Source organism: Rhincodon typus, chromosome 21 (genome assembly GCF_021869965.1).
Source record: "Rhincodon typus isolate 14 chromosome 21, sRhiTyp1.1, whole genome shotgun sequence".
NCBI lineage: Eukaryota > Metazoa > Chordata > Chondrichthyes > Orectolobiformes > Rhincodontidae > Rhincodon > Rhincodon typus.
The window spans coordinates 38,564,044-38,587,251 of record NC_063352.1 but is presented as its reverse complement, the minus strand read 5'-3'; the positions used below and the strand labels follow the sequence as shown (position 1 = coordinate 38,587,251).

The 23,208-nt window shown below is 41.9% G+C and overlaps 1 protein-coding gene and 1 long non-coding RNA gene across 2 annotated transcripts in view; one reads left to right on the top strand and one right to left on the bottom strand.

The window, feature by feature from the left end:
• Positions 1–906: 906 nt before the first annotated feature.
• Positions 907–6,067, bottom strand: LOC125485698. Its single transcript, XR_007264402.1, has 3 exons — positions 5,952–6,067; positions 5,702–5,788; positions 907–1,069 (listed from the first exon to the last, which is right to left on the bottom strand). It is a non-coding gene; the product is annotated as an uncharacterized LOC125485698 (long non-coding RNA).
• A 122-nt stretch (positions 6,068–6,189) lies between these two features.
• The window catches only part of card11 (caspase recruitment domain family, member 11), a 221,073-nt gene continuing 204,054 nt past the window's right edge, over positions 6,190–23,208 (top strand). The window contains exon 1 of the mRNA XM_048609736.1: positions 6,190–6,432. Coding sequence (XP_048465693.1) covers positions 6,420–6,432 — 13 coding nt within the window. The 5' untranslated portion in view covers positions 6,190–6,419. The remainder of the gene's footprint in view (positions 6,433–23,208) is intronic.

Below are 23,208 nucleotides of genomic sequence, written 5' to 3'. Positions count from 1 at the left end.
TTATCTCAGATTCTCCAGCATCTGCAGTTCCTACTATCTCTCTCACTGAAGTCTAAGCCATCTGTAGCAATGTAGAAAGAAGGTTGATGACCTTCTCCACTCTATCAGTGTAAACGTCATCATCTTGTTGCTGAGATCTCACACTTAGTTTATTTCTGTTACTGTACTCATCTTTCACTGAGGCTGAAACTTTGCCAACAGCAGAACATCTGTAACTCCTCCAGTAGGAAACCGAGAGACTACCACTGTATCAGGTACAACAGTCATAGAGATATCTGTCTCCACAAACTGCTGCAATGGCTTCTGCCTGGGGATTCATGATTATTGTGAATTTCTGCAAAATGCTTAAAAAGTCTTAATTGTTATGCAGCTCAGACCTCCCAATGTGAAGCTGCCTCTAATGCATCATTGAGAACCTGACTCAGTGGTAGATTGCAGGAAATTTGCCTTTCTCTATACCAATGACCATGAGTTGAGCCCTTACGTATCTTAATCGCCTGTCTAGCTCCTCCACCTTTGTCCAATTTTCCACTCCCCTCTTCATTTCCAAACCCACCTCAGGCCTGGGTGGGGTGAGAATCCTGAGACAGGCAGTCAGTATTACTGAGCAGAAGGGTCAATTTGAGGACCCTCTGAGAGAGGGACCTTGATGTCTATGTCTACAGATCACTGAAAGTTGCAGGACAGGTCCTGTGCCATTGCATTGACCTGAGCCATCTTCACCTTCATCTGGAAGTCTAAGGTGGATCGTGTCCATAGGGACATAATGTACAAAATGCTGGATTACTGGGGGGAATAACGTACCTAATGCTGCCCTCATCCTGATGGCCACCTTTGTGCGTATCTGCATCAAGTTGTATGTAGACTCTTGGTACACAAACACCAAGTGTCACAACGTACCTGATTGTCCCCGGTTTGGCAAAAGATGGGACTGGCCTTGTTGCCGCAGAACACTGTAAGTAGTTGGACCATTCTGTATCACCTGTCCTTTGTAGGAAAATTTGTAAGTAAAAGGACCTTTGACCACAGGTCCATCAGGAAGTGATCAGCACACAGTGTTGTCAGGACCCTGTGGCAAAAGGAGAGGGTAGATCCTGTCAGGTTGTTCACTGAGCAGACTGTCAAGAAAGCCTCATCACCAGAACTTTCTAACAAGCACCAAGACATCGCTTGGCTGTTAGTGAGAAGGGCACTGCCTGTGAAATCTTTCATGCACACCTGGACACCCTGCGTCACTGCGTGCTACCCTTGAAGTAGCTGTGGGAGAGGATACAGACTGTCACACATCTCACTCTGGGAATCTGCCTTTGCAAAGGAAATCTGGAGATAGATGCAGTGGTTTTTGTTGAGGTTCATCCTGAGCAGCTCTGTGATACAGGACTCTGTGCTCTATGGTCTGTTTCCCAGGACGCACACTGAGACAAACATCCACTGCATCTGGAGAACCATCAACTCGGTAAAAGACACTCTTTGGTCTGCCCGAAACTTGTTGGTCTTCCACAGCATAGAGTTGACCTCGACCGAGTGTTGCAGCCTGGCACATTTCAAAGTTCAGGACTATGTGCTGAGGGACGCACTAAAGCTTGGGACAGCCAAGGCGCAGTGGGGAAAGACCACAGTCTGAGGTCTTCCTGCTGAAAGTAAATGTGGGTCCTTTCAGTTATCCGATTCACAGTGTCTCAAATATATGTAAACATAGTTTTGTACAAGTAAGAAATGCCTTTGGTTTTGTTTTTTAGATAGAGTCAAACTTCAATGTTTGTTTGTTCCTTCATACGCTTCTGTACAGAACCAAACTGCAGCAGTGACTGCATATACAAAAATATTTTTATGAATGAAGTGTACTTTTGAAATTTAAAAAAATGTGGTTAAGAAAACATATGGGATACTTGCCTTTATTAGCCAAGACATTGAACAGAAGAACAAGAAAGTTATGCTGGAACTGTACAAAACATGGTCAGGTCACAACTGGAACATGTTGAAGTTCCGCTTACCCATTACCAGAGAGGGGGCAGAGGGGTCAGAGTGAACAGAACACCTGGCACGCCTATTCCTATCTGTCAGCCAAGACCTCCTGTTTGGACCAGGTTAACAGCCCCAATCAGGGAACTCATATTCTATGAGGTCCACCTGGCTGACCTTGTTACAATCACTATTCTTGGAACAACAGAGTTTGAGGGATGACTTGATAGGGGTGTTTACGGTGATGAGGGGCATTTAAAAGATGAAGGAGATTTTTTTTCACTCAGAGAGGGTGGGAGTCTGGAACTCAGTGTCTGAAAGGGTGGTTGCATCAAAAACTCTCATAGCATTTCAGCCTTATTTAGATATTCACTTGCATTGCCATAACCTCCAGCACTATGGACCAAAGGCTGGAAAATAGGATTAACAGAGTCAGGTCTTTGTTGACTGGTGTGGACATGAAGGGCTGAATAGCCTTTTTCTGTGCTGTAATTATCTCTAAGTCCATGAGTCAATGAGGCTAAGAAAGATCCAGTCTGAGCGTGTTGCTTATAAAAACTGTCTATTCTGCAAAGTCTGTTTAAAATATTATAAAATATTAGGTCCACGTGAATGGAGATAATCATTTAATTATTTACAAGGTTGAGGGGTCATTTTGTTTATGAGGAGTCGATGATATGTACCTGCTATTGAGGTTTAATGGAATTTACTGTGCAGTGATAGGGAGAAATTTTCCCATAGTTTAATCAACTTTTCTTCTGTTATTACTTAACTCTTTCTGGAGGTTAACTAAATTGGATAATATGTATGTAATTCAAATTATATATGCTTGGGCGATGGGACTAATTTCATTATGAAAGATAAACAGGAAGTATCCTTGTTAGCAATCCAATTCACTGAATAAATCAAAGCATCTCCAGTTCAAATGCTTACATGATGGAATTGTTCAGGGAAACAAGATTATGAACACATTAAAACAGTTTTACATAATCTTTGATCTTCTGAGAATCATCTCCTTGTCCTCATCGTCACATCTGACTGACTCATAAACGTATTAGAACGTTCATTGATTTTTCATTATTTTGTTTTATTGTTTTTATCATTTTTAATTTGTAGCTGTGAACTGTGAGCTGAGAGCTCAAGGTGACCTTTGGACTATGAGTTGCATCTTGTTTAAACAAAGTGAACAAATAAACTGTATTTTTGTTCATGAGGCCAGGCCTGGAAGTTAAATGCAGGTTGCTTCTTGTTAAAAAGTGTTCTATAGATGCTTTAACTCTGGAGAGGTCTAATGCTTAAACAGATGGCATATGTTGAATGTTAACTGGGACCTCATAGGGAGATGGTCAGTCTAACATAGAGAGGTCAAGGTTTGCACTGGGTTTTGAACTGTCGTTTAAGTCAGAAGGATCATGCCTGCGAAAGTTACAGGATGGAGGTTTAATTGCTCTCTGGTTGACCTCTCATTATCAACTTATTGAAAGTGCAGAGAATAGATTCTCAGTTATAAGAATTAGAAGAATCTTCCCTGGAGCCTACTGGAAGATATCTACAGGCATCAGTGTCATTAGAAAATAAGCAAGATATAATCCCATGTGCTGGTGATGTTACAGAACGTGGAGTCTGCTCAAGTGAACGTAATCAGGTTTCTGAGAACTTCTACTGACAGAAAGAGAGGGAGACTTGTAGCTCCTGAAGTTTCTTTCCTTACGGACTGCCTAGATTGTAAAAACAGAACTCCAGTCCAGAAAGAGTTACTGGGAAACCATTCACAGAGGCCTCCACAATCTTTTCCAAAATCAGGTTTTCTGGCAATTAAGGGCCAATTACATCTCATTTAGTTTTCCCTTTTTGTTTATCCCTACACTGTGTCCTTTTGACTGTCTGTGTGTAAGAGTGGGGTCATGAATTAAAGAGGATTGCGTTTAAATCATAGAAATTAATTAGGTTACCTTGTGGTTTAACTTTGCTGTGCTAAAGCTACTGTATTATTAACAAATTGTTTATTGCAGAAACCTGGTGTCTGGCATTGGTTATTCACAAAATCTAGTATTGGTTATTCAAAGAGTCTGGTTAGGAATCATTGGGATCAATTTTGAGGGTCAGTGAGTATTTTAAATTTACTTTATTACGGTTACAGAAGTGGGGAAGCTGATTTGGTTCGGCTGTCTCTCTCTATATCATAACTGAATACATATTTCGACAGCAAAAACAGAAATTGCTGGAAAAGGTCAGCAGGTCTGGCAGCATCTCTAAATCAGAGAATCAGAGTTAATGTTTCAAGTCCAGTGACCCTTCCTCAGAACACCGTATCCAAAATGTTAACTCTGATTTCTCTTCACAGATGCTACCAGACCAGCTGAGCTTGTCCAGCAATTTCTCTTTTTGTTTCTCATTTACAGCATCTGCAGTTCTTTCAGTTTTTATTACATATTTCTATGGATAGACTGCGTGAAAAACTGAACCTATAGAACTGTTTGGATACTTTCTAGATTGAAAAACCATTTTATCATATGTTTTCTTGGAAAATAAGATAAATAACTTAATGTGTGCTATGGTTTACTTGCTGTTTACAGAAAGTCCAATGGTTTTGGAGAAAAAAAGGCAAGCAAAACTTTCAGGTAGACAAGCGCTTTGGTTTAGGGCCCCTAACTGACAGAAAACCTAATTTTTGGGCAAGTCTATGGAGGTCTCTGTGTGGATGGTTTCCTCCTAGCTCTTTCTGGACTTGATGCCTAGATTGTGAAAACAGAAAGTCTGTAAGGAAAGAAACTTCAGGAGCTACAAGTCTCCCTCTCTTTCTCTCAGTTGAAGTTCTTGGAGACCTGATGAGATTTTCAAATGTCTGTATTTCAGACCATATAAGCCCTGAAAAGCTGAGTGATGGCCACTCTCTGAAGATGTGGATCCAGCTTGATTTCAACCTGAAGATTTTTGATCAGTCTAAGGCTGTCAAGCAATTCAACATCAGCGACAAGAAACTGAGTGGTCTCAGGGAGTCATCAAACTCCATCCTTTTTATTGGCCAACAGGGATATGTTTTCTCTGTCCATTTAAAAAATACTGTCTGCAGAGATTGCTGTTTTTTGCATTGTGAGGGTATGTTTGGGATTTAGGGGATGTCGTTTTTAATCCAGATTATAGTTTGGATGTTAACCAATGTTTGCCTTTGTTTTAAGACTAAGTTTTGTATTGTAATAAACGGATTATTTTGAGCTTATCAAGGAAGCCTGGTGAAGGTTTCCTTTATTCTGCAGAGTCATAAAAACGAAAATGAATTGCTATTTAGGTAATGGAATTAAAACATTTAGACTAGTAGCGCAAATAGTATAGTGGAGCTTGATTACCAGCACATTTGTCCCTACACAATCATAACAAAAGAAAAGCATTTTTATCGTGCCTTTCATGACCACTAGACCTCCAAAGCTGCTTTACAGCCAGTAAAAAGTAGCTACTGTTAAATAGCTACCTTGTGAAAAAAAACTTGTTGTAACGTGGGAAATGCAGCAGCCAGTTTACACACAGCAAGCTCCCATTTGTGAAGAAGGGCCCTGATCCAAAATGTCAACTTTCCTGCTCCTCTGATGCTGCCTGGCCTGCTGTGTTCCTCCAGCTCCATACTGTGTTATCTCTGACTCCAGCATCGGCAGTTCTTATTATCTCCCACAAATAGCAAATGTGATCATAGTTCAGGTAATGTGTTTTAGTAATGTTGTTTGAGGGACAAATAGCACCTTACCCTTCTTCAAATCCACATAGGACATCAGTTGTGCACCTTCAACAGCAACAGCTCTGAGTGGTAGACTTGATGTTTGTGCTTAATGACCTAAGCATTGAGAAGAAAATAATTATATCACCTCACTCATACTCACATACAATATTACAAATAGTGCAACATACTCATACATTATTCCCATTCACAAAAACATAAGACAATTTGACAATTCCGATGTATTGCTGAACGCCCAGGCCAGTTAGATTTCACAAACCAGTTACTGTAGCTCTCGATTCCATGTACTTTTCGATCAATTTTGCCTCGACCGAGATGTATAACTAGCTCTAATGTAAATGGCCTGATAAATGATTCCCCTGTATTATCTCGGGCCTGTCAGTGACGTTTATTTAGTACGACAAAAAAAAGTGGATTAAGCTAACTTGTTATTTGAGACTCCTTGATCACGGGGTCGGGGTTGTATTGCGCGCAGAATCTCGGTTTACATGGGTTCATCTAAATTTCAACGTGATGGTGCGGTTTGACAATTTTCCGCCCATATGATTGATAGCAGCTTTGAAGCAATGTGGGTTTCGTTTTCTCAAAGGCAGCATCCCAAAAGCGATCGACCCTAAAAGCACTCGACTGAACCAGAGCTGGGTCATCCATTTAGTTTGAGCGGAGGAGCCATGCATTTGAAGGATTGGAGCAGTTGAAAGGCAGAAGCAGGGAGAGGTAATTAAAAATGAGTCTGCAAGGTAAGCGCACAAACCTACCAGCTCCAATGTTTGGTTGAGTATCAGACACTGATCGTGTTTAAGTAATGAGAACCATTACAGGCAAGGATTTGCCTCGCAGACTTTGTGATTAGTTGTTTCGACCTTGGTGCCTGGAAAGTAAACTTAGTGGGAGTTGTAGTTGACTTGTGCACATATCTTAATAATGAGTAAATGAAGCCAATTTACGTACTAGACTATGCAGGATACAAGTCCAGGTACTGAGCACAGAGTCTTTGAACAGGTTGGTAGTTTTATCCGCAAGTAAAGCGTGCAGTGTTCACTAAAATGATTTTTTTTGTTTGTGTCTATGATACTCGTAACGAGTTTTAAGAAATTCGGATTTTAACAGTTAAACAGCATTGTGTGTGGGGGGGGGTGGCAGGGAGCGGTGGGGTAGGAATGCTATTTGTGTAAATGGCTGACACGTGTTTATACGATGAGAACGTAATCAAAATAGGGCTATATTTGGAATGCAGACAAGCTTTGGAACTGGAAGATCTCGAAAATCGACTATTTATTGGAGAGGCGAGCAACTGACTGAAAGAGTTGTCAGGTGGAGTAAGGGAATGTTTGTTCTCATGAGTTGCTCAACAATGTGGTGAGGTTCGAGTGCACTGCAAAAGTGTTCAGCAGCTAGTCTCTTGATGACATTTATGCAGTAAATATAACCAGCATGGAACTGATTTACACTCAATTAACAATTTTTAAAGTTGCTGTCGACCCGTGTGAAGACTCGACAGCGAGTCGTGTTCAAACATGTATGGAACTACTTAATTTGGCTTATTTTTCTTTTATTGTTTATCAGCATTTTACAGAGTTTCCTTTTACTGCAAGTGTCATGTTATTGGGTTACTAATAGTTGCATCGTCTTGAATAATTCTCTGTCGCCCCCCGAAGTGTTACGTTAGGGGGTGTGTATGGCATGATGGTTCCATTCTTTGAAATAACAAGGTGTAGAGCTGGATGAACACAGCAGGCCAGGCAGCATGAGAGGAGCAGGAAAGCTGATGTTTCGGGTCTGGACCCTTCCTGGCCTGCTGTGTTCATCCAGCTCTACATCTTATTATCTCAGATTCTCCAGCATCGGCAATTCCTACTATCTCCATCCTTTGAAGTTGTTCTGTCACTTACTTGCTCTGACTCAGGCAGAGATATGGCCAGGTCCTGTTCTGTCTCACGGAACTGATTGACTTTGTTGAGGAAGTGACAAAGTTGATTGAGGGCAGAGCGATGGATCTTGTCTACATTGAAGATAGGAGCAGGAGGAGGCCATTCAGCCCTTTGAGCCTGCTCTGCCATTCCTCACGATCATGGCTGATTATCCAACATAATAGCCTAATTTGGCTTCCTCCCCATAACCTTTGATCCCATTTGCCCCAAGTGCTATATCTAGTCGCCTGTTGAATACATTCAATGTTTTGACATCAACTACTTCCTTTTGGTAATGAATTCCACAGGCTCACCACTCTCTTTGGGTGAGAAATGTCTCCTCATTTCTGTCCTAAATGGTCTACCCCAAATCCTCAGACTGTGACCCTCGGTTCTGGACACACCCACCATTGGGACTATCCTCCCTGCATCTAGCCTGTCTAGTCCTGTTAGAATTTTAAGTCTCTGAGATTCCCCCCTCATTCATCTGAGCTCCAGTGAAAACAATTCTAACCTCATCAATCTCTCCTCATACATCAGTCCCACCATCCCCAGAATCAGCCTGGTCAACCCTCGCTGCACTCCCTCGAGAGCAAGAGCATCCTTTCTCAGAAAAGGAGACCAGAACTGTGCACAATATTCTAGGTGTGACCTCACCAAGTCCCTGTATAACCGAAACAACACATCCCTGCTCCTGTACTTGAAACCTCTCGCAATGAAGGCTAATATACCATTTGCCTTCTTTACCTGCATGCTTACCTTCAACTGGTGCACAAGGATGCCCAGGTCCCGCTGCACACTCCCCTCTCCTGATTTACAGCCTTTCAGGTAGTAACCTGCAGCCTTGATTTTTAACAAGGCTTTTGAGAAGGTCCCTCATGGCAGGCTGATACAGAAGGTGAGGTCACATAAGGTCCCCGGTGAACTGATAAGATGGATACAGAACTGGCTTGGTCATAGAAGACAGAGTGTAGTGTTGGAGGGGTGCTTTTCTGACTGGAGATCTGTAACCAGTAGTGGTTGCAGGGGTCAGTCCTGGGACCCATGTTGTTTGAAGTATATATAAATGATTTAGGGGAGAATATAAGTGGTCTGATTTGTAAGTTTGAGGGTGACGCCAAAATTGGGGGAGCAGTGGATAGTGAGGAGAATTGTCGGAAGATATAGTACGATATAGATAGGCTGGAGACTTGGGCAGAGAAATGCCAGATGGAATTTAATCAGGACAAATGTGGAGCGAAGAATTTTGTGAAGTCTAATACAGGAGAGAAGCATAGACTATTTAGCAGAACTATTGGTAGCATCAGCATAGAGGGTTCCAGGCATCCAAGTCCATAGTTCCTTGAAAGTGGCAACGCAAGTGGGTAAGATGGCCAAGAAGGCATATGGCTTGCTTGCCTTCATCAGTCAGGGCAGAGAGTATAAAAATTATACTCTCATGTGGTGGTTGTATAGAACTTCAGTTAGGCTACATTTGGAATATTGTGTACAGTTCTTGTCACCACACTACCAGAAGGATGTGGGGACTCTGGAGATGGTACAGAAAAGGTTTACCAGGATGTTGCCTGGCTTGGAGGGTATTAACTATGAGGAGAGGTTGGAAAAACTTGGTTTGTTTTCACTTGTACGTCAGAAGCTGAGGGGTGAATTGAAAGAAGTTTACAAAATTACTGGAGGCATGGATAGAATGGATAATTGGTGTATTTTTCCCAAGGTAGAAATGTCACTTTGTAGGGGCCATAGTTTTAAGGTAAAAAGGGGAAAGTTTAAAGGAGTTGTGAGTCAAGTTTTTTTTTTTTTTTTTGAGGGTAGTAACTGACTGGAATGTGCGACCAGAGGAAGGGGTAGAAGTGAATCAAGAATAACGTTTGAGGGCCTTGACTGATAAATGAATAGACAGGGAATAGAGGAATAGGGGCCCCCGAGAGGTTAGGAGTTTTTAGTTTAGAAAGGCATCATGTGTTGCTGCAGGCTTGGTGGGCCGAAGAGCCTGTTCCTGTGCTGTACTGTTTTTTTTGTTATTCTTTGTTTGCAGCCCACATCCGCAAATTTAGACCTTCTGCTTTGACTCACTGGATAGCAATCAAGGAGAAGAAGTTGTGTTTTTCTTTTGCCCTTCTCAGGCCTAGACTGGTGTTGGATCAATTCCCAAGTCAGCTGAGGTCTGTGAACACGACCCAAGCTGGATCTATCAGCCTGACAGAGCCTCAGTCTGTGAGTTTAATCACAGAAGCAATGTTTTGTACATTGCAGGGCTTCAAAACATCAACTCCATTGGACATGACACACTTTTTGGGATATGTTGAGGCCATGAAAGGCACAAAAGAAAAGCACATTATTTCCTTAGTCCTTAATTTGGTTCATCCTTCCTTTTGACTCCTTTTCCTCTGTTTTTTTTTCTCCAAAGCTATCCATTGCTGAAATGGCAAGTTTGTATATGAGATGAAACATGGTAGTGAAAATATGTTACTTTTAAATATTAAGATAGTTTGGCTTAATTTAGTTACCTTCAGACTCATTATAAATCACTGTTTCATTCTTAGTTGTTTGATGGATATTTATATTCTGTTTTAATGACAACCCGACAATGAATTTAGACAAAAAAACTCTAATGCCATGTGTGCTCTGAAGAAGAATGATTGCACTGACGTCTATGTCCTTGAGAAGTTGCATTTGAAGAAAGCCACTTTTGCAAATATTATTTGTGTGCAACAATTCAGTTGACCAAATAAAAACTTTGTTTTTAGGCAATTGAATTCCCACTTTAAAAATAAATCACTTAATTAAAATTTATATTGGGCACCTCTTGAGGAGGGAGGGGATGTGAGTGTGGTTTGTTTGTTTTTTTTTGGCTGCAGATTTTCATTACTTTTTGCAAGGACTCACTGGAAAGCAATCTGGCAAGGAGAATACATTCCCTTAAGAGCAAATTCTTTTGCATTCATTTATTATGCTGGTCAAATTTAAAGGTCCTGAATATGCTGTGTGATATTCAATCATGTAAACCAAATTTAAATAATACATACACCTGTAACTCAGTTACAACCTTACTCGAAGCATTAACTAGATTTGAGCTCTGGGCTGCAAACAAGTTTTGGGAGGAAACATGATGCCTCATTTATTGTGGAAGGATTTAGGTATTTAGCTGTGCCATTTAATAGATAGCCTTTGGCTGTGAAATAAGGTGTCGGAATTGTAACTTGACCCAATTCCAGTAGAATTGCATTGTCTAGCTGCCACATTGCAGAGCTCTTCCCAGGTTACCCACTCACAGTTTGTATCTTTAGATGTCATATCTAGTTAACCTGGCAAGGAATTCACCCTTTAAAATAAATTCAAGCATGATGCTGTTTGTTTTAAGTAATTGGATATGCAAATAAGTTTACTTAATGCGTTTTCATAAAGTTGTTGTCAGGTTACACCCCAGTATACTGATAAGATAACTCATTTATAGTTTTGGCAAAGATCTGTAGCTTGGGTTGTGGGTGAGGTTGTTGACTTGTTCGCCGAGCTGACTTGTTGTTGTTCAGACGTTTCGTCACCATGGTAGGTAACATCATCAGTAGAGCCTCCAATGAAGCGTGCTATTCTATTCCACTTGGAATTTATACTGCCTGGTCTGTTATGGTGAGTAGTGTCATTTCCAGTTTTGATCTGTATGGGTTTGTATACACGCATGGGAATTCCTAGAGGCATGGTTCTTGACCTGTAATGCAATCAACAAACATGTAGAATTGGACCCCATATATAAACCCATACAGATCAAAACCGGAAATGACACTACTCACCGTAACGGACCGGACAGTATCAATTCCAAGTGGAGGCTCCACTGATGATATCACCTAGCATGGTGACGAAACGTCTGAACGAGAATAAGCCAGCTCAGCAAGCATGTCAACAACCCCATAATTCATTTATCTAGCAACTCTTCAGCCTGCGCTGCCATTCACTTAGATCAAGACAAAACTGTACTTGAACTTCAATTAATTGCTTTAGTTCTACATTTCATGACCCCCTTACTCAATAAAAAAAATCTAGTGATTTCAGTGTTGACAGGTACAACAGTCCTGCTATCTACAACATTTTTTTGGGCAGAGACTTGCGGGATGGGCCTGGGTGGGACGTTCTGATGGTCGGTGTGGACTTGTTGGGCTGAAGAGCCTGTTTCCACACTGTAGGGGTTCTGGGGTTCTATGGTTCTAATTCCAAATCGCTGTAGTCCATACAGTCGTCTATTCCACTTAGGTGTTGTTATCAAGCACATTGTCTAATCTTGGCATTTGAATGTTACTCTGTTTTAGCTAATAATTTCAAGTGGCCATTCCAATGATGGAATCCAAGTAACTTGTGTATTCAGTCCTCTGACCTCGGAATTGGGAGTTTACACCGAGTAGGGTCATCAGGTAGATTGCAAGTGGAAGGATTCACTCATAAAGTGGGGGAAGTAGGGGTGATTAAAAATTGACAGTGAGTCAGTCTTTGGTTCCATGCATCACCTGATTGTTGCTTTAAGAATTACTATGGCGAAAGCTTGGGAACAGGTTGTTGGTCATTGTCTGCTTTATCTGTCTCCTATTTCTGCCCATGAAATAGGATAAATTTGAATGTTGGAGTATTTTGGTTGAGTTCTGTTTTGGTCATAGTCATGTACGTGAACTTGTACCATAGCCAACTAGTTAACTGCTTCAGTTTTTTTTAATATGCATGTGTATGATGTGCGCATCACTGGCTAGCCAGCATTTATAGCCTGTCACAAGTTAGCCTTGGAGGTGTCCCTAAGCAGCTTTCTTGAACTGCTGCTGTTCATGTGTTGTAGCTAGATCCACTGTCCCATTAGGGAGGGAATACCAGGATTTTGACCTAGCAGCAGGGAAGGAATATATTCCCAAGTCAGGATGGAGAATAATTTGGAGGGAGACCTGCAAGTAGTGGTGTTTCTACGTATCTGCTGCCCTTGTCCTTCGAGGTGGAAATCGTCTTAGGTTTGGAGAATGCTGTCTAAGGATCTTTGGCAAGTTTTTGCAGTTGTCTTGTAGATAATACACACTGGTGCTGAGCATCAGTGGTGAAGACAGTGGAAGTTTGTGGATGTGATGTGCCAATTAAGCTGACTGTTTGTTTGTTTCTACTTGGATGGTGTCAAGTTTCTTGAGTGTTGTTGGGGCTACACTCTTCCAGACAACTGGGGAGTATTGCATCACACTCCTGATTTTGTGCCTTCTAGCTGGTGGATGGGCTTTAGGGATTTGGGAGGTGAGTTACTCACTGTAGCATTCCTAGCGTCTGACCTGCTATAGTAGCCACTGTAATGGCTAATCCAGTTCAGTTTCTTGACAATGGTAACACCCAGGATGTTGATAATGGAGGATTCAGAGATGGTAATGCCATTGAATGTCAAGGGCAGAGGTTAATTTGTCTCCTATTGGAGACAGTTTATTGCCTGACGTTTGTGTGGTGTGAATATTACTTGCACTTGTTCATCCCAAGCCTAGATATGGACCAGGTCTTGTTGCATTTTAACATGACTGCTTCAGTATCTGAGGAGTCACGAGTAGTGCTGAACATTGTGCAATCGTAGGTGAACATCCCCACTTCTGACCTTATGGAGGGAAGGTCATTGAAGCAGCTGAGCTAGTTGGGCTTAGGACATCACCCTGAAGAACTTCTACAGAGATTTCTGAAGCTCAACAACCACAACCATCTTCCTTGTGTGCCAAGTATGACTCCAATCAGTGAAGAGTTTGTCTCCTGATATCCATTGATTCCGGTTTTTCTAGAGCTCCTTGATGTTATGCTTGTTTAAATGTAACTTTGATGTCAAGGCTTGTCACTCTCGCCTCACTTCTGGAATTCGGCTGTTTTGTCCCTGTTTGAACCAAGGCTGTAATGAAGTCAGAAGCTGAGTGGGCCTGGCAGAACCCAAACTGGACGTCACTTAGCAGATGATTGCTGAGCCGGTCATGTTTGATAGCACTGTTGATGACACTTTGTATCACTGAACTGATGATTGAAGGTGAACTGATGGGTGGTCATTGGCCAGGTTGGATTTGTCTTGCTTTTTGTGTGCAGGACATAGCTGGGCAATTTTTCACCTTGTCTGGCAGATGCCAGTATTGCTGTGGATATTACTTGAAGATGGACAATATTAAAAGATGATTAAGTTGGATTTTTTTTTTGAGAATTATGTCAACCTTTGAAAAGACGAACAATTGGTTGAAAAATTTTCAGTTGGAGTTGCTGCTTATTCATGTCTACAATGTATGTTTGAACTTTCCAATTGGAAGATGTAGTTTCCATGGAGAAACAAAATACCTGAGTAATACATATCAAGTTGCTGTCAGGTGCGTTATTAAACAAAGGTCCTGTCTGCCTTCTTTGATGGATGAAACCGTGGCATTATTTCACAGGAGAGCTGTGCAGTATTTATCCTTTAACCAATTTCACCAAGTCCATATTGTATGGACATTAATTCATTGCTGTTTATGGGAGCTTGCTGCACACAATTTGTTTGCCAAATGTCCACCTATTTCCTATTTTACACCTGTGACCACACTACTTAATTGGTTGTAAAACACATTGGGATGCCATGAGGTTTTGAAAGGCACTAACATTAGCTCAAATTTCTTCTATTTTAAATAATATGCCTACTTTATAGCATTAGAATCAATGGTTCTTTATCAATGGTCAGCCAAACAGTGCTGGAATTCCGTTTGACTGCTGGAAATCTGAGAGTTGAGAGGAAAAGAAAGTATATTTTTAACACACAAAACACCGAATACAAAGGCAAAATACAGTCATAGAGATTTATAACATGGAAACAGACTCTTCAGTCCAAATCCTCCATGCTGACCACATATCCTAAGCTAATGTAGTTACATTAGGCCCATATCCCTCCTAAACCCTTCCCATTCATACATGCATCCAAATGCCTTTTAAAAGTTGTAATTGTATCAGCCTCCACCATCTCCTCTGACAGCTCATTCCATACATGCATCACCCTCTGTCTGAAAATGTTGCCCTTGGGTGCCTTTTAAATCTTTCCCCTCTCTCCTTTAAAGTAATGCCCTCTGGTTTTGGACTCCCCTACCCTGGGGAAAAGACCTTGGCTGTTCACCCTATCCATGCCCCTCATGATTTTCTAAGTGTCTGTAAGGTCATTCCTCAACATTTGCTCCAGGGAAATTAGCCCCAGCCTGTTCAGCCTCTCCCTGTAGCTCAAACCCTCCAATCCCGGCAACATCCTTGAATCTTTTCTGAACCCTTTCACGTTTCACAACATCCTTCCTCTAGCAGGGAGACCAGGATTGCATTCAGTACTCCAAAAGTGGCCTGACTAGTGTCCTGTACAACCGCAACATGACCTCCCAACTCCTATACTCAACAAACTGACCAATAAAGGCAAACATACCAAATGCTGACTTCACTATCCTGTCTACTTGCGACTCCACTTTCAAGGAACTCTGAATCTGCACTGAAAGGTCTCTTTTTGTTCAGCAACACTCCCCAGGACCTTACCATTAAATGTATACGTCCAGCCCCGATTTGCCTTTCCAAAATGCAGCACCTCATGTTTATCTAAATTAAACTCCATCTGCCACTCCTTGGCCCAACAGCCCATCTAATCAAGATCCCATTGTACTCTGAGGGAACCTTCTTGGCTGTCTGCTACACCTCCGACATAACTTCAGATATTAGATTTCTGAAGTTTGGAAATGCTCAGCTGCAAGTGGAGCGAGAAAGCTAGACATGCTGAGTATTTTGTGTAAAAGATTGCATGGTTTACTTTTAAAACAAGGAGAGAGAGTTTTCTGTTAGTGATTAGCAGAACACAACAACACTAAAATCCCTAGGCCATTTGATGTCTTGAACCAGCGACTGTGTTTCAAGTAAATGGATTACAAAAATGCATAAAATCAAATGTTCTTTGCATAATTCAATTGCTTGATTTGGTTTCCATACTAATAAAGGAGAGAAAAAGTTCCGTTTTTAGCTATAAAAATTTTTCATTTCTGCAAGAGCATGGATAAGTGTTTGAAATGGAAACAAAATCGAGAGGGCTGTAGAGACAAAGCAGGGCTGTTGATTTGGATAGCTGGTATTGTTGTGCAGACCAAATGGGGTCCTGTGCTAGAAGATGCTGCGATTCTAAAAGTATGAACTGGTGTGACAGTCACAGTCAGCCCATTAGGTAATCTGCCAAGTTGTGCATTTGAAAACCAAATGAATAATGCTAGGAATTTTTAAACATAACATCCTCCTGAGGAACCAATATCAGGTTTAATGCACCACAGAAATTTGGTTCTATGAGCTCTCTCTGGGTACTTTTCAAAGTAATTTTGGATTATTGAGTATTTGGTGGAGTGCCCAGTGTCCCACTGGAGATGATCATTCAGCAGCTTCGATGTTTAGGAATTGCTCATGTATAATGAGAAGTCATCATTGTGCTCCTGCCAGTCTATTTAGCTTTTCTCCATCCAGTCATTATTCCTGTGTTATATATACAGAATGCTTAGTGACAATGCCTTTAATATAATAAACATCCCAAGGCATGGATGGCATAAAAATATATGCCAAATAGTTCACCTTTTGTCTTTCAGAGCTCCTGGGCATGTGTTACAAATTTTTGTCTGTTACACTGGGTTGAACATCATTGGTCATTTTGTAAAAAATCCCCTATAATCTGCAAAGTGTAATTACTGTTCTAGTGAACTGATAGCATGTCTGAGGGGTATAACAATAAGACTCCTCTTTATAGGGTGAATGTAAGTGTGTCTCTGTGCGGTGTCCATAGTATCAGGATGAGTGCACAGATGATGTTCTCAATGTCAGGATAATTAGGGGTAAGCCTGTGGGCAGAGTGTTTGGCCTACTCCTGCAACTAATTTGTAAGTATGTTCATGTATATTGCATCAGGATGAATGAAGGTATGCCCTTGGGGAAAGAGTGCAGATTATGTTGTCAGGGTAAAAAAGGGTATCTTAAAAATGATGGAATCATTTTTTTTCTTTCCTCTATTGTATTATGTTCTACTGATTTTATTCAGGTGAATTCTATCTAAGTTGTTTTGTATTTCAGTGTCTGAGCCAGAAGGGTGATATTTGTATTCTGAATATAAAATGATATAAAGTAATTGATACCTCTACATCAGGGAATATCTATACAGGTCTCTCCCTGATGAAATTGAATAGGTTAGGTAGAATTCATGACAGAGTAAATTAATGGCCATGCAGCCTCGAGAAACCAATTGACCTTGCTTGGTGTTAACACTTCTCATGTTTTGCCTGTTTGATGTTAGCCAATTATCCCCAGTGTTGTGGAAAGGCTGCTTACCAGTTTCCCACAGCACTGAGACCCAGCTTGACACTCACTAATGTGAGGCATAGACCTTGAAGTCCATCAACATATATTATGCTGTATTCTGAGAATCTTGTTTTCTTCTTACATAACAGAAGAGGCAGTGCAGCCCATCCTACTTGTGCTAATTCTTTGAAAGAGCTACCTAATTAGTTCCGATCATCCACTCTTACTCTTCATATTTATTTGATTCCATTGTAAAAAAAAAAGTATTACTGAATCTGCTTTGACCATCCCGCAAGTTAGTACATTCCAGACGACCACTCGCTTCCCAAAGGAAATTCTCCCCGTTTGAACAAACTCTCTTGCCAGTTATCTTTCTTGTGTCCTCTCCATCCAATGGAACCAGTTTCCCCTTTGTCAGTTCCTCCGTGATTTTGATAGCCTCGATGCACCCTCCTCTTACCTTTCTCTGCTCTAAAGGAGAACAATTCCAGCTAACTATCATCAGTTTGATGTGTCATGAAGAATTGCTCATTCCTGTGTCCTGAGAGCTGTCCTGGTAAGAGTATAAATTCCAGTGGAATCAGGATGAAGCCATTCTGAACATCAGTCCCGCAGTCATTTTGGTAGAGGGTTATTAGTAACGCTAAAAACCTGCCTTTTCGGGATGGATGGAAATAATCCAGAGATGAGACAAGCCTGTTGCAGACTTAGAAATGTAAACACCAACTGTAGTAGGTCATGATCTGCCAGATTCAAATGTCTACACGAGCAAGTTTTTTTTTTCAGTGCAAGCTGTCTGACATGGCAGATACAGGTTATTTATCTGTTAGAAGGCAGAAAAGACTCTCTCCAGCTTCACATTGAAATGCCTTCTGCTTAGCAAAGCTTTTTGGAGAGTGGCATGAATGGTTAGCACTCCTGCCTCACATCTCCAGGGACCTGGGTTCGATTCCAGCCTTGGGTGACTATCTGTCTGTGTGGAGTTTGCCCATCTCCCCGTGTCTGCGGGTGTGCTCTGGTTTCCTCCTACAGTCCAAAGATGTGCAGGTAAGGTGGATTGGCTGTGCTAAATGTCTGCATAGTGTCCAAGGATATACAGGCTAGGTGGGTTAGCCACAGGGAATGCAGGGTTACAGGGGTAGAGGGTAGGTCTGCGTGGGGTGCTCCTTGGACGGTTGGTGTGCTCTCGATATTCCGAATGGCCTGTTTCCACACTGTAAGGATTCTATGATTAAAGGAAGGAAAAATGTAATTCAAAGAGATTAGAAACATGAAGTATTATGTTGTAGTGGGACTAAAAGAGATGACTTAAAAACATGGTTGAGTAGATGATTTGCAGTTGGCTTTTGAAGGTAGAGAGTGAAGTAGAGAGATGGAGGATGTAAGAAGGGAGTTCTTGGAGAGGAATCTCTTCCACCAAATGAGAGATTAAAATAGAACTACAGGTTGAAATAGTGTAAAGATTTTAACGAAATGTACTTTGCATATTTAACAAATTGTTTTGGACAATCGGAACCCAAAGGATAGGAATGTACACTGAGCCAGCTACTAGAAACGCTATCAGATGCCATCATTATATCATTATACTGATGCTTTACCCAAAGCCCTTGAAATGTAATCATTGATGTATTGAAGGAAATGAGGAGCTAATTTACACATAGCAAGGCCTGACAAAATGTGAGGTCTGTTTTAATGATGCTGGTTGAGAAATAAATATTGTTTCAGAGTGGGGAGAGCTCCCTTTACCCTTGTTTAAATATGCCAAGGGATTCTTTACATCGACCTGAGAAAATAAATGAAGTCTCCGTTCAGCATCCAACCCATTAGCTGGCACATTTTAACATTGCAATAAGTATTGGAATTTCAACCTGAACTTTGTGTTTGTGTCTTTGATTTTCCAGGTGTCACACGAGTTGTGGAGCCATTTAAAAATGGTAGATAGAACTTGATTGCAGTACGCTCATCACCATTCCCCTCAACCCCAGTTTTCACTGGCATGGGATAATGGTGCAAGTAGCAAAGTCAAGCCCTCCTAGCTGATTGTGTTGTAGGAGTAGGCATGTCCGAGCCTCCCCAAACTTTTAGTGCAGTTTAGCCTGATTTCCCCCGGGTCTGTGGTTCCTGGACTAATGAACTGAAGGGTTGATCTGGGAACTTTTTTTGAAAGATTATTCAAAAGTTCTTCCTAATTCCACCATGCCCAGTACATGCCAACCCTTGGCCTTTCCAACCTGAAGAGCAGGTGAAGAAGTAGAACCCAAGACTAGCTCGGCAGGAATTGGAATAGAAGCTAAATTGTTGGCATACCGGGGAACACGAGTCATTTGGTGAACTGAGCTCAGTTGTTAAATAGAGCAGCAAATGCAATATTTTCTCTTGTAATCAGGTCAAAAATCACACAACACCAAGTTATAGTCCAACAGGTTTATTTGAAAACTCTAGCTTTCGGAGCATTGCTCCTTCCTCTGGTGACGACAAACAGCATCTCCGGGCACAGTCCACAAGCTGCATGCCCACTTGTCCACGGATGGTGACATCTGACATTGACCTTCATGATCATTACATCACCTCTCCAATCCATTGCAGGATGCTTAGGAAGCGCAAGCTCGCGTTGCAGGGTGCACGAGCATTGATGGACTGCTGTGAAGGAACAGGCACCCGGCTGCATCATGCAGATTCCATGCCTTTCTTTGCCTTGTCTTGCTGTCCCTGTTGGTGTCGTCAAACAACTAAGGCATTTGCCTTGCTGGTCAGCATTCCTCAGTTAAGGGAGTGCGCACCTTTCTGTATGGCGGTGTATTCAGCCCATCTTGCGCTTGTACCATTGCCAGCTGCTGTCATGGCAAACACGCTGCATGTGCAGCAGGTAAGCAGCCATGACTTTGGCAAGTGATGCTGAATGAAATCCATGGGGATTCCCATTAGTTTCGAGGTTCTGGTACAGTAAATCAGGAGCAGCCTCTGATACCAGTGCAGGGGATTGGTCATGTTCAGCTTGCGTTGCCTTCCCTTTTGTCCCTTTTGTGCACCAGGGAGTGGGTCACAGTCAGTCCTGTGGCTCCATAGTGGCTGGTTGGGGGAGACGGGCTGAACATAGACAGGCATCAGCCAGGGATCTGGGCTCTTATTGTCTGGGGCTTTCCGGTTCAAGGGGCTTGCCAGTCCATCCACAGAAATTAAAGGGACAGAGGGTGACGGTGGTACAGGGGATTAAGGCAGGAGGATGTTTCAACAATGGTCAGATGTGCCCTGGCTTCAAAGGGGTGGAGGAGCTGTTTATGACCACTCCTGATATGATCGACCCATATATCATAGGTGGGGAATGGTGGTCAGGTAAGCACTCATGTAGACAGATTGGGTGGGGACCTGGGGCGTTGTGAAGCCTGTTAGGAATTAGCAACAAGGACTATCAAGCAGGGGATCCCAATGTTTTGGCCCTTGAAGTTGGAATCCAGTGGACAATGAGTGCTTCCATCATGCTATAATATGAGGAAAAAAGCATTGACCTGTGAGGGAGGGGGCTGCAGGACAACTGATCTGAGGTTCTTGTAAAAGGAAAAGACATGACACTCCGTGCCGTGCACTGTACGGGACACAGACCTACAGGCTCCCTAATCACTGGTAAACATTGGCTCCATGTTTGCTATACACCTCCCTGCTCCAGACATCACTGACCACCTCATTCACACCAGCCCTTCTGGACAAGGGAGAAATTGCATGAGGTGAAAGTGGGTTGCCAGGCAGTGGAGAGGCCAAGCAGGATTAGCGGGTAGGAGGTTGAGCAAGGAGTGAGTGTGTGAGAGAACATGTCACAGGCAATCGTGAGAGTAACAGAGCATGAGCCTGCTCAGTTGCGTTAGTGGATATCAAGTGAATGTGAGCTCGCAGAACTAAGTGTTTGCCACTTAGCATTGTGGAGCAGGGAAGGTCATTGACCTTGTGATAGTACTGGCCACTCCTCCACACCATAACAATCACAATGACTCAGCTGGTGATGTGGAACCAGGCTGCCAGGGTCTGGCATTGTAGCCGCCTCTGGTGGTCGTCTGGGAAGAGGACACTCCTCTTTTGCACCATCATGTTCCAAAAAAATAACATTAGAATGTATATTACATGCAAATCCCAAAACATCATTTCACTGGAGGCAGTAGTCCCTGCCCACTGGGCCACAGTCAACACATCGATTTTATGTTTAAGAATAAGGCTACAGATATTGTCTAAAGATCTGGGACAGATAGACTGTAATTAAGTTGATTTTGCTTACTTAGAAACATTTTGGAAAAGTAGTAGTTCAGGGTAACTGCTTTGCCTCCATCAAAAACATCGAAACTTTCTGCTAGATATTGCAGAAGAACCTGGGAGACACATGCAAAGAACAAAATGAGCATTTTTAAATGGTGCCGTCTTAAAGCAATCAAAGCCCTGTTACGTATTTGCTTTCAGTGTAGAAATAAGAGTGCGGCCCTCAAAGGTTAATTGGTTTCCTGCACGTCTGTGTATGATGGGTACATCGAATCATGTAATCTCGCTGGAGTGATGTGTTATAGATGATATGATAACAAAATGTGTTCACTTGTTCAAAGTGGTAGTGAGGAAAGGGAAAAATTAAACATTTTTTTTCCAAAACATTTACTTGATTGAAGCATTGAGCCAAACATTACTGAGGAATTCAGTAATGTTACTACACAAAAAGTTATTACAAGCTGTATCATTTGTTTGTCAGATAGTTAGTTATATTTCAAATATTCCTCAGGTTTTGTGTTTTTGTTCTGTGGTGACTTTTTCCCCTGTTTAATGGGCAGCATGTTGGTTTTGTTACCTCCTGAGTCAATATCCTGAAGCAATGCTTGGGACCAATAGTAATCTCCTTTTTTAGTTCGTAACTGTAACTCATTGTTATTCTCTATTAAGATCTATGTCCAAACCATTGAGTAAAACATGTCCCTCTTTGATCAATCCACTTCTACTGGTTTAAACTATGATCATCTGTTGAGGTAATAATATTTAGTATCAGGAAACTGCAAGAGCGAAGAATTCTCGCAATAACCATAATCGGACTCCTATACTAATTTCATTTTCAAATAGTGCGATTATATCTTTTATATGCAGTTAATGGCGTCCAGGGATATGCAGGCGAGGTGGGTTAGCCATAGGGAATGCAGGGTTACAGGGGTGAAGGGTAGGTCTGGGTGGGGTGCTCCTTGGAGGGTCAGTGTGGACTCGAGTCAATGGTCATATCTGGACATGGCACAACCAACAACGGAGTCCTCCTGCAGTACTGTATTGCAGTGTCAGCCCAGGTTATATGTTCGAATCAATCCAATGGGTCTTGGAACCAACAGCCTTCTAACATTACCACTGAGCTAACATAAAATCTGACACGATGCACAACTCCACAATGGAGATACAATGTGTATATACTATTGTGGTGTAATTTTTAACCGAAGCAGTTTCGACAGTTCTGATTGCAAGGCAGTTAGAGTTAAGGATGCGCATCATGCATTCAACAAGCTGAATGGTCATTTCCAATTCCTGTTGTAATAGAGAGCAGTTAACGCTGTGTTGTTTATATCTGAGGAAGGAATGGCTAACTGTCTTGTGGACAAAATCACAGTGGTTAGTAGATATAGCTACATTACAACAGCATTTATGAAGATCCTGTTGCTAGGTTGTGAAGTTGTACTTTTCCATGTTCATAATGCCAGTCATCTGATAGGCCATGTCATTCTTGATAATTGTAAAACTATCAGTTTTAGTTAAGTTAGCATGGCTTATTTAACAAAACTGCCTTTTTGCCATGAATGCAAGTTAAATGTGTTCAAGGAAATTTCTCACCATTGTATTAAATTGCTTTTTTGTTCTGATATGCTGCATCCAGCTGAATTGAAAAGCTGGCTGGCCGTAAGTGGGTCTGCTTTCAGCACCAGACATTAGGAAGGAAGGGATGGCAGGAGGGGATACAGGCCGGAGAGGCCATTGAGGGCATTGGGAGATTTGGGTGGGTTTTGGATTGTCTGGGGATGGAGGACCATTGCTAGCTCACTTAACAGATTACTTGGGGGTTTGAGAGAAAGCAATTTTCCTGTGCTGAAAAACACTTGGCTGTTTCATCCAGCCCTCATTGCTTCCCTTCAGTTAAAACCAAAAGAAGGAATAATAACTGATCGATGCTGCCTCATTAAAATATTAAAATTACAAATTTGCCTCGAGTGAGTAGGGTTGTTGTTTGCTCGTAGCCCCACCTCCTAGCTTCTTTAAAGCCAGAAGTTAGCAGATTTGAGTTCGGAGGGTTTGGTTTGAGGTCTC